Below are 16,570 nucleotides of genomic sequence, written 5' to 3' on the forward strand. Positions count from 1 at the left end.
GGAGGGTGATGGAGATCAATCTAAGAGGCCAAATATCTAAGCAGCATACATTTCAGAGAGAAAGAAGAAAAACAGGAGACGGTTAAAGAAGAAACATAAAGGCTGGGCGCAGTGGCTCACGCCTGTAATCCCAGCACTTTGAGAGGCCGAGGCAGGCGGATCATGAGGTCAGGAGATGGAGACCATCTTGGCCAACAAGGTGAAACCCCGCCTCTACTAAAAATACAGAAAATTAGCCGGGCGTGGTAGCGGGCGCCTGTAGTCCCAGCTACTCGGGAGGCTGAGGCAGGAGAATGGCATGAACCTGGGAGGCGGAGCTTGCAGTGAGCCAAGATCGGGCCACTGCACTCCAGCCTGGGTGACAGACCAAGACTCTGTCTCAGGAAAAAAAAAAAAAAAAAAAAGGCAACATAAAATTCCACACTGTTACAGAATAAATCTATTTTTTTTTCTGGACAGTCTCTGTCACCCAGGCAGGAATGCAGTGACACAATCAGAGCTCACAGCAGCAACTCCTGAGCTCAAAGTGATCCTCCCACCTCAGCTTCCTGAGTAGCTAAAACTACAAGCACACACCATCACACCCAGCTAATTTTTTGTAGAGAAGGGGTCTCACCATGTTGCCCAGGCAGTCTCACACTCCTGGTCTCAAATGATCCTTCTACCTCAGCTTCCCAAAGCACTGGGTTTATAGTTTATGAGCTACTGTACCTGACCTAAAGGATTAATCTGAAGATTGAAAGCCTAGAACAATAAATGAAAAAGATACACACTAACAGGCATTGTCATAAAGTTTCAGAAGACATAAAAAGCCAATTCTAAAAGTTTCCAAAGAATGGGGAATAAAACCCACTGGACACACACAAAGAATGAGAAATAAAAATGACACTCAAAGCTGGGCACAGTGGCCTACGCCTGTAATCCCAGCACTCTGGGAGGCCGAGGCGGGTAGATCACCTGAGGTTGGGAGTTCAAGACCAGCCTGACCAACATGGAGAAACCCTGTCTCTACTAAAAATACAAAATTGGCTGGGCGTGGTGGCGGATGCCTATAATCCCAGCTACTAGGGAGGCTAAGGCAGGAGAATCACTTGAACCCAGGAGGCAGAGGTTGCAATGAGCCAAGATCGTGCCACTGCACTCCAGCCCAGGCGACAGAGCTCTCGAGACTCCATCTCCAAAAAAAAAAAAAAAAACAGAAGAGAAATAAATATTTGTTAAATTTGAGTAGTAGGTACATGAGCATCAATGACTAACATTCCTTGTACCATAAATATGATTAAAATATATCATAAAAGGGGCTGGGCATGGTGGCTCACGCCTATAATCCCAGCACTCTGGGAGGCCGAGGCAGGCAGATCACCTGAGGTTGGGAGTTCGAGATCAGCCTGACCAACATGGAGAAACCCCGTCACTACTAAAAATACAAAAAAGTTAGCCGAGTGTGGCGGTGCATGCCTGTAATCCCAGCTACTTGGGAGGCTGAGGCAGCAGAATCGCTTGAACCTGGGAGGCAGAGGTTGCAGTAGGCCAAGATCGTGCCATTGCACTCCAGCCTGGGCAACAAGAGCAAAACTCCATCTCAAAAAAAAAGAAAAAAATATATCATAAAAAGGAAAATATTGCAACCTTTGCTAAAATACTAAAAATGGAGGCTAACACCAGGGGAAAACATGTGAAAAAAAATTTTACCATATACCCTAACAGTACTTGTTACCCAATGTCATTAGGCATAAACTGCTACTTAGCAACCAGTTAAATTTCAACATAATTATAGATAAACGTAAGTTATTTTCAAAATAGAAATTCCTGATATGAGAATGAGATAAAGAAAATACAAAATTATTACTTTCAAATATTTCCTCAATCATTCACCCTCTATGTTAAAGACAGGTACTGGGGGTCATGGCAGATGTTGGAAGTTGTCTACCAATCTATTTACCACTGTAGCAGTTTTAAAACATAGCCACAAACTCTTTGCTACCTCTCCCATCAAGTATAGTGTCTATGCTCCCTCCCTGGAAACTTGGTGAGCCTTTGTGACTGCCTCAATGAATAGAACACAGTAGAGGTGAACCTGTGTAAGTTCCAAGGCTAGATAAAGGCCACACAGCTGTGACAATATCTCTTAGGGATACTATCTGGAAGCCTCCATATAAAGGTCCCCATAAGAAAAGAGATGCCCCAGGAGGCCGGGTGGCTAAAGCTCCAGGCTATTTAAGTCCTATCGGCCCATGGGAGTGAAGAAGCCTTTGAGATGACACCTGCCTGAGGGCATAGCTGAACCACCTAACCAACTCTGAAATGCCTACCTGGGCTTCTTGCTGCCTGAGACAAAACTCTTTTTTGGTGATTTTTCTTTCATTTGCAAATAGACACATTGGTAACTGATACAGGGACTTAAAAGCAGCAGAGCATTTGTCTATGCTAACAGGAAGAATGATTAAAACTCTATTTTATAAACCACACTGATCCTGGGGTCAGCAATCCTTCCAAAATAGGGTATACTTCTGTAATACCGTGAAATATATATATTTGGCCTTCCTCCCCCTCTTGACTTACAGCTTCCAATACCCTTGGAAACTCTGGAATGGTAAGTGTCTTCTGTATGCTAATGGGATAACCAGAGACAGCTTCAGGATGGGAACTGGTCTCTAGTAGGACCAAGGCATGACTAGAGGATCAGGACTTTCAACCACCCACTGTTATGGGACAGGGGCTGAAGGTTGAGTTGATCATCAATGGCCACTGATGTAATCAATCATGCCTACACAATGAAGCTTCCATAAAAACCACAAAAGACAAGGTTTAGAAGAGCTTCCAGATAGCGCAACACTATCTGGAGGTTCCTGGAGGGGGGTAGATGTGCCAATGCCCCTTCCTGCATGCCTTGCCCTATGCATCTCTCCTTCTTCCATCTGGCTGTTCATCTGTATCCTCTGTAATATCCTTTATAATAAACTGGTAAAAGTTAAGTGTTTCACTGAGTTTTGTGAGTTGCTCTAGCAAATTAATTGAGCCCAGGGACAGGGCTATGGAAACTCCAATTTACAGCTGTTCAGTCCAGAAGTTCCAGAGGCCCAGATATGCATCTGAACTGGCATCAGAAGTAAGGAGCGGTCTTGTGGGACTGAGCCCTCAACCTATGAGATTTGATGCTGTATCCAGGTAGAGAGTATCAGAATTGGATTGAAGTGAAATGACGTCTGCTGCAGAACTGCTTGATTGCTGGTGGGAAGCAACTCCTCCCCTTCACACATTTGGGTGACCAGAGGTGCTGTGTTGTATTGAATTACATAAGAGAATAGGTGGAGGGGCCGGGCGAGGTGGCTCACGCCTGTAATTCCAGCACTTTGGGAGGCCGAAGCGGGCGGATCACAAGGTCAGGAGATCGAGACCATCCTGGCTAACACGGTGAAACCCCGTCTCTACTAAAAATACAAAAAATTAGCCGGGCGAGGTGGCAGGCGCCTGTAGTCCCAGCTACGCGGGAGGCTGAGGCAGGAGAATGGAGTGAACCCTGGGGGGCGGAGCCTGCAGTGAGCCGAGATCGCGCCACTGCACTCCAGCCTGGGTGAAAGAGCGAGACTCCGTCTCAAAAAAAAAAAAAAAAAAAAAGAGAATAGGTGGAGGCCGGGCACGCTGGCTCGTAAGTGTAATCCCACACTATGGGAGGCTGAGGCAGGAGGACCGCTTGAGCTCAGGAATTGAAGACCAGCCTGGGCAACACTGCGAAACCCTGTCTCTACAAAAAAATTAGCCAGGCTTGATGGCACACACCTGTGGTCCCAGCTAGTCGGGAGGCTGATGCAGAGACCACCTGAGCTCAGGAGTTCAAGGCCGCAGTGAACTATGATCATACTACCACACTCCAGCCTATGTGAGAGAGAGGGACTCTGTCTCTTTAAAAAAGAGGGACAGCGAGAGAGAGAGAGAGAGAAAGAACAGGCAGGAAAAAACACGTTGGTTTGTTTTTCTTGTATCTTCTTACACAACATTAAAAAATAACCTCACAGACTCTTATGCTAAAATATCTAACACGCCAACTAGGATTTACACAGAACCTATTTTGTCTTTAAGCCTATGCCATATGCTATAAAAAAAAACTCAAAGAATAAGAAAATGTAAGATCAAAGTACTTGTTAGGATTAACAATCTCCCCCTTAAATAAAATCTTTTGGTTTAGTTCCTTCAGTTACTTATACCATATTACACACCACTTTACTCAGCCTGCTAGGTTCCTCACAAGATGACTTCAAAATCGATAAAGAAAATAGCAATGTTCACAGCCATGAAAAAGAATGAAATCATGTCCTTTGCAGCAACAAGGATGCAGCTAGAGGCCATTATCCTAAGTGAACTAATGCAGAAAGAGAAAACCAAATATTGCATATTCTCACTCATAAGTTGGAGCTAAATCTTGGGTTCATGTGGACATAAATATGGAAACTATCAACACCGGGGACTCCAAAGGGAAGGAGGGATGTAGCAAGGGCTGAAAAACTTCCTGCTGGAACTAGTATGTTCACTATCTGGGTGACAGGATCAATAGAAACCCAAACCTCGGCACCATACAATATACCCTTGTAACAAACCTGAACATGTACCTCTGAATCTAAAATAAAAATGGAAATTTAAAAAAAGAATGAATGTTGAATTTGGAATGCTGTATGCTGTACATATATGAACACTGGAAAAGGAATTACTATTTCAAATGACAGAGACCTGGGAGGCTGCACCAGTCAATAAACACCTGGCAGCAATTTTTTCAATTAACGAGAAGAAATAAAAATATCTTATTCTAAACATTATGATCAATAGTAACACTATTAAAAGTGCCAGGCAACTACCTAAACATTTGACTGACATCTCATTTAGTCCTTAACCCCAATAGATCCATTAATAGTCCCATTTTTTGGCCAGGGGCAGTGGCCCACACCTGCAACCCCAGCACTTTGGGAGGCCAAGGCAGGAGGATCACTTGAGGTCAGCAGTTCAAGACTGGCCTGGCCAACATGGCAAAACCCCATCTCTACTAAAAATACAAAAAAATTGGCCGGGTATGGTGGCTCATGCCTCTAATCCCAGCTACTGGGCAGACCAAGGCAGGAGAATCGCTTGAACCCAGGAGGCAGAGGTTGCAGATCACCTGGAGCCAAGATCGCTGGGCGACACAGCGAGACTCCGTCTCAAAAAAAATAAAAAAAAGAAAAAGAAAAAAAAGTCCCATTTTTTTAGATGAGAAAAACTAAGGCTCAAGAGGACTAAGAATAAGAAATGTGTCCATCTTTATACAGCTAATAACAGCTAGGATTCTGAGTAAGCTCTCATATGCCTTAAACTTCAGTCATCACCAACCCAAATTAATCTTACTGACAAATATTAAATAATTAGATGAATATAATCTTTATAAAAGAGAAGCTAAAATAAAGATAAAGGGTACTTAGAAATCTTAATTCTTGTGGTTTTTCTACAACGGAACTCCAAATATTATAGTAAATAAATAGAAGAAATTGTTCTAAATCACTTAAGTTTGTACTATTAATAATTTTTATAGAATAATTCTGATTCATTTGTCAAAGAACCCTAAAATGTTCTTTTTCAACGTTCAAATATATGTCTGAAATGGAGAAGAACGCTTTTCAAGTCCCAAAGAAAGTATGACTTACCTATTTTATAGGGTATTCTATAAGATTTTGTTTATCCTTATTGGGGGGGGCGCGCTAAAAATCAGGCAAAGACTAACTTCTACTCAAGTTATACTAGCTATGTGCCACAAAAATAAGAATGAATGTAATTTTTATTAAAATTTCCACACCAATAAACTTCTTGCAAGTAAACACAAGAAATTCCAAGTTTATCTTTCTTCCTAAAAGCTGCTCTCAGTATACTAAATCTCACTAAATCCAACTCATGTCACCTCACCTTAACTCTTCCGAAAAAAACTCCTTTTACTATAATCCTATTAACATATTTACAATTCACTTGCTAAATTTACTAGACATTTATAACCTGCTAGAGGATTATACAGAAATTTCATGTGACTACTTCCCTTTCAAGAAACTTAAATCTGCTTCTTAATATATGCATATGTGTATAACATACTAGAAATGACAAAGTTTTTCACTAGCTATTATGTGAAAGTACCCAATTTTACACTTGTTCGAAATGTATTATATTAAAGTATATATTTAAATATGTGTAGAACCGCAATGCCTACCTGCATCAGCTCTGGACCGCTGGCCAGGTGTCTTTCCGAATGGGGTCTTCATTCATCTGTATTTAAGTGAGCAGCGGAGCTGCTGGACTAGGGTGAAAATTCAATATTCTCCAATTTGAAACTTTTCACAGAATGTTAGCGTTCTCATTAATCCACCATCCAAGTGTCTTTTTTACGAGTTCAGCAAAAATACGTGAAATCACAAGCACTCTGTAAAATAGTGAAACAGTTCATTACCAGAGCATCAAGAGAGCAAAATTATGCCTAGTGAGCCATTAAACATAAAATTTTAAGCAAAAGTATTAGCTAAAGTGCATTTTGTCCCAAAGCAATTAACTGTATTCCCTAAGACCTGGGTTCTTAGGAAATGACAAAGTAGAAAGGAGAAAAAAAGGTGATAGACTCTTTAAAAAAAGAAGCCTGGGACATGTGCAAGACCCAAAAGTGAAGTTCTTCCAAGATCAACTGGAACACAATACAGCTGCTGTCTGGCATCCCCATTATTATCCTAAAGCATCCTGCTGCTAGAAACCAGAAAAGGGTGGATGCTAGGATTTCACAGAAGATTTAGACAGCATGGCCCATCTCTCTAATGGGACACAAAGAACCAGAAAGTGGGGGGTGGGAGACAGGGGTGTAAGGTCACTGGGGAGGCAGAGTGGAAGGACAGCACAGGGGCAGCACGGGAAATCATGTTCAAGACAGAGTAACAGCAAGGCTGAAGATCAGTAGGCCAGGGTCTTGGGCAGGAGAAAGAATTATAGCCAAACACGTCTCTGCGTTTCCCTTTCTGCTCACAAGCTTCCAGAAACTAAAGAAAAAGGTCGAGGAATTTCAGTGGAGCCTCAAAGAAAGTTCCTCACCCATGCAAATGCCAAAGACATTTTATGGAAGCAGTGTATCTTTTTTTTTTTTTTTTTTTTTTTTTGAGACGAAGTCTCGCTGTGTCACCAGACTGAAATGCAGTGGCGCAATCTTGGCTCACTGTAACCTCCGCCTCCCGGGTTCAAGTAATTCTCCTGCCTCAGCCTCCAGAGTAGCTGAGACTACAGGCGTGCGCCACCATGCCCAGCTAATTTTTGATTTTTAGTAGAGATGGGGTTTCACCATGTTGGTCAGGCTGGTCTCAATCTCCTGACCTCGTGATCCACCTGCCTCGGCCTCCCAAAGTGACGGGATTACAGACGTGAGCCACCGCGCCCTGCCAGAAGCAGTGTTATCTTTTAAACCAAATTCAGTTCCTAGAGATACAGCAGGTCTGTCTCACCACTCAATGATCTAGAGAGACTAGGCCTAAGATGAAGGCTATCAGGACAACTAGTTGCTTACTCACCTTTCCCTGAGAGCCTATCCAGCTGCCACATCAAATCTCATATCCCTCTTTTCCCTCATTAAACTCTCTTCCCACTCAGACCTATCGAATGGGCCCCTATTACTCTCTTCCCCCAGCCTGCCCAAACCTCTCCAGAAGGTAAAGTCGTTCTTCAGCAAAGTGCAGTCTACTTTGATCACATGACCCTACCACCAATAGCTCCCCCAAAAGATAGTTGTTTGTATTTCTCACCACACACCCTGACACAATCTCTCCTACCCCAATCCTCACCCTAGAAGCACATGCCATAACACTAGTCATAATAGCTATCCCTTTTTGTTACTTTTCTACCTGTGAATCTTCAGTCATCTGCACACATTTGTTGAAGATTATGGTATCGGCTTTACTTCTTTTCCTCCATGATTCCCATCAACATTCTTTGCAACCTCAACATCCAACACATATGATCCATTCTACCTCCCGCCTGGCTCTTAGACACCATCCCTTCAAACCACTTACCCTACACTTCATCTATTCTCACAGTCCCAACATAGACCTTTTTCTCAACAATAACTGCAATAATCCCAAAACCTTTATTTTAAATATCTCATACTCAAAACCATCTCTGATCCTTCTAGTTTTCTTACACTGACACTCCCATTCCAACAATTCTTTGACGCAACCAGTACCAATGTACAGCTTTACTGTTTTTCCAATATTGCATTATCTCCCTCAGGGACTAACTTCCCTCATTATTCTGCTTAGATTTTCATGGATGGTCAATCACATCACGATGATTATTATTCCATTGCTTTTCTCAATTTTCTTCCCTTCTCTTCTTGTCACTGTTGTATGGCAAAACCCTAACCCAAATCCCTTCCCAGAGTGCTTACAACGTAAAGTGGTTAAACATGGATGAAAAACATAAAAAATTTCACTTCAAATTTGTAATCTAATATCTCAAGTGTGCATTCAACAATACTACCCACAGCCTCAGCAGATAGGCTTGCTATTGGCTAGGAAAACAGAAGCAAAGAGAACTACTCAACTACTCATCACTTCACCACCAAATTGACTAACTGATCAGTACCCTTTGTCTCCACAATAAAAGATGCACCATCTCTGAGCCACATTCAACCCTGTCACTTGCCTGATCAATCCCATCCTTTTTCTCTGTATACATTTACCACTAGCAGAGTCCCATCAACATACAACACACAATGTAAAGGCCAGGAGCAGTGGTTCACACCTATAAACCCAACACCTTGGGAGGGCGAAGTAGGCAGATCACTTGAGCTCAAGAGTTCGAGACCAGCCTGGCCAACATGGCGAAACCCTGTCTCTACAAAAAACACATAAAAAAATTAGCCAAACGTGGTGGCGTATGCCCTTGGTCCCAGCTACTCGAGACACTGAGGCAGGAGAATCACTTGAACCCAGGAGACAGAGGTTGTAGTGAGCCAAGATCACACCACTGCACTCCAGCCTGGATGACAGAGTGAGACCCCATCTCAAAAAATACAAGAAAGAAAGAAGATCAAGAGCTTTTTATTAAAAAAAAAAATACATGATGTAGGCTGGGCGCAGTGGCTCACACCTGTAATCCCAGCACTTTGGGGGACTGAGGCAGGCAGATCACCTGGGGCCAGGAGTTCGAGACCCGGTCTCTACTAAAAATACAAAAATTAGCCAGGTGTGGTGGTGCATACCTGTAATCCCAGCTACTTAGGAGGCTGAGGTAGCAGAACTGCTTGAACTCAGGAGGCAGAGGTTAGAGTAAGCTGAGATCGCACCACTGTAATACAGCCTGGGTGACAGAGCAAGACTGTCACAAAAAAACAAACAAACAAACAAACAAAAAACCACAAACCATAATGTAGTATTTCCCAATTTTAAAAAACATCCCATGACTCCACTCCCTTTCTGTGCTCTTTACAGAACGACTTCAAAGATCAAGAAAAAAAATTATGCCTGAGCCACTGCGCACAGCCAGATTAAAGAAATTTTAAAACTACATAAAATCAATCTATCCTAACAAATTCATTTAATCAAATGAAAATTTAAACTTACTGATATTCTGAAGTATGTACCCTCCTATCAGATTTAAGCTTATCTTAGCAATATTTTCTGCTGTTTTCCACTTCATTAAAATTTCAAGTTGAACTTGTTAATAAACTAAAAATTTAAGACAGGAGTAGAAGGAAGAGTTGCAGTGGGGGAAGGATACATGGTGGTTATTCAAATAATATTAGAATGCAAAACTCTAGATAAGAGTCCTTCCCTCGGCTGGGTGTGGTGGCTCACACATGTAATCCCAGCATTTTGGGAGGCCAAGGTGGAGGACCACCTGAGGTCAGGAGTTCCTGACCAGCCTGGCCAACATAGTGAAACTCGGTCTCCTCTAAAAATACAAAAATTAGCCGGGCATGGTTGTGGGCGCCTGTAATCCCAGCTACTCGGGAGGCTGCGACAGGAGAATCTCCTGAACCTGGCAGGCAGAGGTTGCAGTAAGCTGAGATGGTGCCACTGCACTCCAGCCTGGGCGACAGAGCAAGACATCGTTTCAAAAAAAAAAAAAAGAGTCCTTCCCTCATGTTGAGATGTAATCTAAAAAAAAATAAAATAAAATTTTAGAGTCCTTTCTCTTTTTTGAGTTGCAAGTAATAAATAGTTCAACCACCTGATCTTATCCTAACTCCTGTTAAGAAATGCAGAGACAGATCAAAAGGAAAACACTAACGAGTGCTAACTAATGAAACCCTGGTTTTAACAGCTGCCATGTAAGGCTTTCAAAATTCAGATGAACTAGAGCTTTCCTAAAACAAATCCCACTCTCCTTTGACTGGAAAAGGCTACACTTAATTTGCTCAGGTTTTTTTAAAGATACACCATCTTTACCTTAAGTTATTCTACTAAGTGATTAACTTTGTAAATGAAAACTGAAGGAAAAAACTGAAGGAAACAAAAAAATTTTAGATTTAGAGTTAGCATTATTTCTAGGTTAGCAGAACCTAGAAAATATTGTCAAATGGAGCTTAATTATAAGGCCATTAAGAAGAAGGTCCTGCATTCAGAGAGACCCATCAATAGTTGCTAAAACTATCAAGAGAAAGGTTGCTGGAGAACAATAATTGTATGGTATCAAAACAAGTAACTCCACAGGTTACTCGTTAATTATAAAGGGGAAAATGTTGTTGCTTAACAATGGAGCAATCTTGACCCTTCACTACAACGGAATTGAAAGATAAAACAGGCTGGGCGCGGTGGCTCATGCCTGTAATCCCAGCACTTTGGGAGGCCGAGGCGGGCGGATCACGAGGTCAGGAGATTGACACCATCCTAGCTAACACGGTGAAACCCTGTCTCTACTAAAAATACAAAAAATTAGCTGGGCAAGGTGGCAGGCTCCTGTAGTCCCAGCTACTCGGGAGGCTGAGGCAGGGGAATGGCATGAACCCTGGGGGGCGGAGCCTGCAGTGAGCCGAGATCACGCCACTGCACTCCAGCCTGGGCAACAGCGAGACTCCGTCTCAAAAAAAAAAAAAGATAAAACAATTTGGCATCATTACAAGGGAATCAACCTCGCTTTATCCACTTCTTAATGTGGTATGACGCAAAGCAGACTACATCACTTATAAAATACTCTTGCCAAAAATGTTTTACCTCAAGGTGAAATGTGGCAATATAAAATATATTTTTAAAAAATCTAGTCAAGCTTTTAGATCGAATTTCTAGTTTATAGGAAATACAGGTGATGCAGAAGCAACTTGGACAACACCATGAGGAAACAGACAAATTAGAAAGGCGGACTTTGTACATGAAAGGTGGGCCATACTCTTCAAAAAGTCAGTGTCAAAAAAGAAAAATGGTAGACATACTGCTCTAGACTAAAACAGACTAAAGACTCAACAGTAAGACACAATGAATAAACCCTAAACACATGGTTTGTTGGGGAGGGGAGGGGGCTGGTGAAAGCTACAAAAGACACTTAAGGCCAGGCACAATGGCTCACGCCTGTAATCCTAATTCTTTGGAAGGCTGAGGAGTGGATCACTTGAGCCCAGGAGTTCAAGTGATCAACACAGTAAGGATAGCTGGGTGTGGTGGTGTACATCTGTAGTACCAGCTACCAGCTACTCAGGAGGCTGAGGAAGGAGGATCACATGAGACCAGGAGGTCAAGGCTACAGTGAGCCATGATCGAGCCACTGCACTTCAGCCTGGGCAACTGAGTGAGACCCTGTATCAAAACAAAAAACACACACACACATACACATTTAAGACAACTGGGGAAATTAAAATGCAGACTAAATATTAGATATTGTAAGATTATCATTAAATTTTAAAAGCACGACAAAGACATTGTGGTTATGCCTGAGAATATATTCTTTGGAAACACATGCTGAAATGCTTAAAGAGGCAGACTCACAATTTCTGTAAGTTAACTTCAAATAATTCAGGGAAAGAAAACAATACACACATGAGAGTTAACATAAATATCAAAAGACAAAATTACAATAATGTGGTTTAAGGATCTTAAACAGCTTTATTTACGATTCTAGAATCAAGCAACGCTTTGTTCCATAAAATAGAATGAGCATTCCAATGAGCAGAGCAGAGGCTACATGTACAGACAGAACAGGCCTGAAGAAAGCAGAAACAAAGAACTGTGAAAATAATTCAAAATCAAATCTGCTGAAAGTTTTTAGATTATTTTCAGCCTTAAAGAACTGTGACAATGGGACCTGAGTCACATGACAGGCAGCTTTAGTCCTCTGATAATGAATTAGCCTCTTTACCTACACTGTTTTGTAAAATGTTGGAAAAGACTAAAGCGCTCCAGAGAAGACCCCCATCCCTCTAAACTTAATCTTCATTGTAGATTAACTTCCTTCTTTTACACAAAGACCTCAAGACTACTACACTAAGATGGAATGTTAAATAAACTCTTTTAAATTGGAAAAGGAAAAGAACTCTTAACTGATCAAATTGCTATAACTCATAAACCAACCTTGTATGGAAAATGTGGCAATCCTGTTAAATTTGTTTTCTGCCTACATAAGCAAGACCTTAAACTTTTCAGCTTCAGAGGACTGGCTGGCTCCATTCCTCTGGATTCTGTGCTACCCAGCTGGCTACTCTCAGCTTTGCACTTGAGTAAAACTCTTTTGTTTTTGTTTCTGTTTTGTTTTTTTGAGACGGGGTCTTGTTCTGTCGCTCAGGCTGGAAGTGCAATGGCGTGATCTCGGCTCACCGCAACCTCTGCCTCCCAGGTTCAAGCTATTCTTCTGCCTCAGCCTTCCGAGTAGCTGGGATTACAGGCATGCACCACCACATTTGGATAATTTTGTAATTTTAGTAGAGACGAGGTTTCTCCATGTTGGTCAGGCTGGTCTCGAACTCCCAACCTCAGGTGATCCACCTGTCTCGGCCTCCCAAAGTGCTGGGATTACAGGCATGAGCCACCACGACTGGCCTGAATAAAACTCTTTGAAACTTGACTGTGATCCTTTTATTACAGGATGGCATTTCAAAGTTACTTTCCTTGAAAGGAAGGAATGAAAAAACAGGACAATAGAGAAATCACTGATTGGGAACTGCATTATCATGCTAATTGGAACTGCCTTGAGAAATTGAGAAATTAAGGCTATTCCTTTCTCCTGATTTCTGGGAAGGTCCAATAACACCTCAGTTTGGTGGTCTGGAACCTCAACATGAGTGGCTCCGTTTAGATTTTAGTCTGGTCTATTGTGGCCCAGTGCAGATTAGCTCAAAACAACGGCACCATCTACAATTTCTATTCAACATGAACATAGCAAAATATTTTTTAACGTAGGTGAAGACCATATTAGTGTTCACTAATGTTATTCTTTGAACTTTTATTTCAATTCGAATTTTTCATAAGAAATTAAGAGAAAAAAAGATGCTGGATTTTCCTTTGCTAAGTCCATCTTTATTGAACATAGTTAAGTATTGTTATAAAGTTTCTGTGCCACAAAATAAATAGCACTCGAATATAAAATTTTCTTTTTTTCCTTCTCAGCAAGGCAATTTACTTCTATAAAAACGTGCACCCTTACAGATGGAGCAAAGGTGAGCACACTACCTGCACAAGGGAGAGTAAGGGGTTCTTATTCCTGACGCATGTGGCCCCTGCTGCTGTGTCGTTCCCCTACTTGCTAGGGTTAGACCGCACAGGCTAAACTATTTCCAATTGGCTAATTTAAAGACAGTGACGGGGCGAGTGGTTTGTGGGGAAAAATGGTTATGACAGAACAGGAAATCAGAATGAGTCAGGGTGGAGAATGAGTCAGGGTGGAGCAGGTAATCAGAATGAGTCAGGGTGGAGCAGGTAATCGGAATGAGCCAGGGTGGAGCAGGTAATCGGAATGAGGGTGGGAAAGGCTACTTTAAGAGGAAGTTAATTTTAAAAGTAGAAGGCAAAGAATTGAACATACTGACATACTGATTCTTTGAAGAGAAATTTAGAACTCATATCTAACAGTATCCAGGCTTGCAATTTTACTAATCTTAAAAATGTGTCATGAATTTAAATTCTGAATCTCAAAATTCTCATTCTATTGTAATCTCAAAGGAGATCAAAAAACTCTCCAACTACTTACCAGAAAAATGACCGTTCACTGAGCACTCGCTATGTGTCATGCACTCCTCACAACCATGAGGAAGATATGCACTATAACTATTCCATCTTGGAAATTGAAAAACTGCAGCACAGACATTAAAATAAATTGGTCAAGGTCACACAGACTGCAACTAGCACTGTCAAGATAAACTTCCTATTTAAAAATAAACACATAGATTACTTCAATAAAGGAATAGGGTATCAAAAAATCAATGACAATGTATTGTCTCCAAAAAGGCTAAAACATGAATATTTCAACATTTCGGATATAAAAGCAGTAATTCTCAGGAAGTAGAGTCATATCAAAGTATTTGCTGCATGTTGCTACCACTGAACAGTGCTATTTATAAAAAGAAAATAGACTCCTAAAACTGTTTAAGCAAAAACACTAAGTTCCCAAATCTTAACACCAGGACCACTAATGAAAAAGTATACAGAAGCACTAATAGTGAAACATGTCAACTGTAAACTGAAGCTTGGGCTGTCAACAAGTTGTCTTAAAACTGTTGCCTTGGTATGCAACAAGATCTAAACAAAAAAGAAAAAAAAATTGTTGTCACACAAGGTTAAACATGTGAAGAAATATATACTTTGTTCTTCCATTTCCTGGCACCCAAATTCCTAAAACTCTAGAATACCAGTGTCTTTTTTATGCTAATGAGATGAATGATGTCTGAGGGCTTCTGGATAGCCTCAGGAAGTGGCTTGATTGCCAGGGGAACCCACCAATGGTTAGAGGGTTGAACTTTCAGCCCTACCCTGGGAAGGGAGGCGGGTAGGGGAGAGGGCTAAAAGCTAAGTTGATCACCAGTGGGCAATGACATAATCAATCATGCCGACTTACTGAAGATTACAGAAAAACCCAAAAGGACAGCTGCAGAGAAACTTAAGGTTAGTGAACGCACGGAAGTACTGTGAGGGTGATGAGCCCAGAGTAGGAAGGGGAGTTCCACACTCCTTCTTTGCCTTAAGCATCTCTCTTCCATCTGGCTGTTTCTGAGTTGTATTCTTTATTATAAAATGGTAATCTAGCAAATACAGTGTTTCCCTGAGTTCTGTGAGTGATTTTAGCAAATTATGAAACCTGAAAGAGGAATCACAGGAGCCTCCAATTTATAGCTAGTGTGTCAGAAGCACATAACATAACCTGGACTTGGCTGGGGTGTGGAGGCTCATGCCTGTAATCCCAGCACTTTGCAGGCCAAAGCCAGCGGATCATTTAAGGTCAGGAGTTCGAGCCTAGCGTGGCCAACATGGTGAAACCCCGTCTCTATAAAAATACAAAAATTAGCTGGGCATGGTGGCATGCGCCTGTAGTCCCAGCTACAGGGGAGGCTGAGAAAGGAAAATTGCTTGAACCCAGGAGGCGGAGGTTGCAGTGGGCCGAGATCACACCACTGCATTCCAGCCTGGGCGGCAGAGTGAGAACTCCATCTCACAAAAAATAAATAAGTAAATAAGTAAAATAAATAACCTGGACTTGCAATTGGCATGAGAAGTGGGGGCAGTCTGGTGGGATATGATGCTATTTCCAGGTGGATACTCTGAGAAGTTAAACTGTAGGACAACCAACTGGAGTCATCAGAGAAAATGAGACACTGATAATGTAGGGAAAACCCACACACATTTGATCACAGAAGTGTTGTGCTGAGTATGAGCATAGAAAGTAAGAATTTGTTTTTCCTTTATAACGTAATGGGGATTACATAAATTATCACAGACATTTATACGAAAAAAACATATAGCTAAAATCTAAATACAGAGCATAGACATTAGATATGAAGGGCTAATTAGCCTTCTTAAACATGGCATGTAGTTACAAAGAATAACAACCTTACTTTAAGAAGTGTCATGATGTCTGCAATTTAATGCAACTTTCAAATGGTTCAATAACAAAAAACAGTAGAGCAAAATGTAAGCAAATTAAAATATTGATATCGGGTACACAGGTGGGTCACTCTGCTATAGTTTCAACTTTTCTATGTGTAGAAAATTTCATTTAAGGCTGGGCGCGGTGGCTCACGCCTGTAATCCCGGCACTTTGGGAGGCTGAGGTGGGTGGATCACCTGAAGTCGGGAGTTCGAGACTAGCCTGACCAACATTGAAAAAACCCCGTCTCTATTAAAAATACAAAATTAGCCAGGTGTGGTGGCGCATGCCTGTAATCCCAGATACTCGGGAGGCTGAGGCAGGAGAATCGCTTGAACTCAGGAGGCGGAGGTTGCAGTGAGCCGAGATCACGCCACTGCACTCCAGCCTGGGCAACAAGAGCGAAACTCCATCTCAAAAAATAAAGAAAGAAAAATAAAGAAAATTTCATTTAAAAAGTTTAGGGAAAAAACAGCAGGGGAAAGGAGTAACTAAGTTTAGAACTAGCAGCAGCATCACAAGAGTT

General features: G+C 41.7%; 1 protein-coding gene across 7 annotated transcripts in view; it reads right to left on the bottom strand.

Annotated features, from left to right (window-relative positions):
• SPIN1 (spindlin 1) overlaps window positions 1–16,570 on the bottom strand; it is a 91,096-nt gene that overhangs the window by 46,258 nt on the left and 28,268 nt on the right. For 5 of the 7 annotated variants that reach the window (XR_004029089.1, XM_030808406.1, XM_030808539.1 and 2 more), the window contains exon 2: window positions 6,221–6,430. The exons of 1 other annotated variant lie outside the window; for it this stretch is intronic. Coding sequence is in view for 5 of the 6 variants with exons in the window: in XM_030808406.1 (XP_030664266.1) it covers window positions 6,221–6,272 (52 nt within the window). In the remaining variant the exon portion in view is untranslated. Of the gene's footprint in view, window positions 1–6,220; window positions 6,431–14,154; window positions 14,583–16,570 lie in introns of those variants that run through there. One more of the 7 variants, XM_030808462.1, reaches the window with a different exon arrangement.

This window comes from Nomascus leucogenys, chromosome 1a (assembly GCF_006542625.1).
Source record: "Nomascus leucogenys isolate Asia chromosome 1a, Asia_NLE_v1, whole genome shotgun sequence".
Lineage (NCBI taxonomy): Eukaryota > Metazoa > Chordata > Mammalia > Primates > Hylobatidae > Nomascus > Nomascus leucogenys.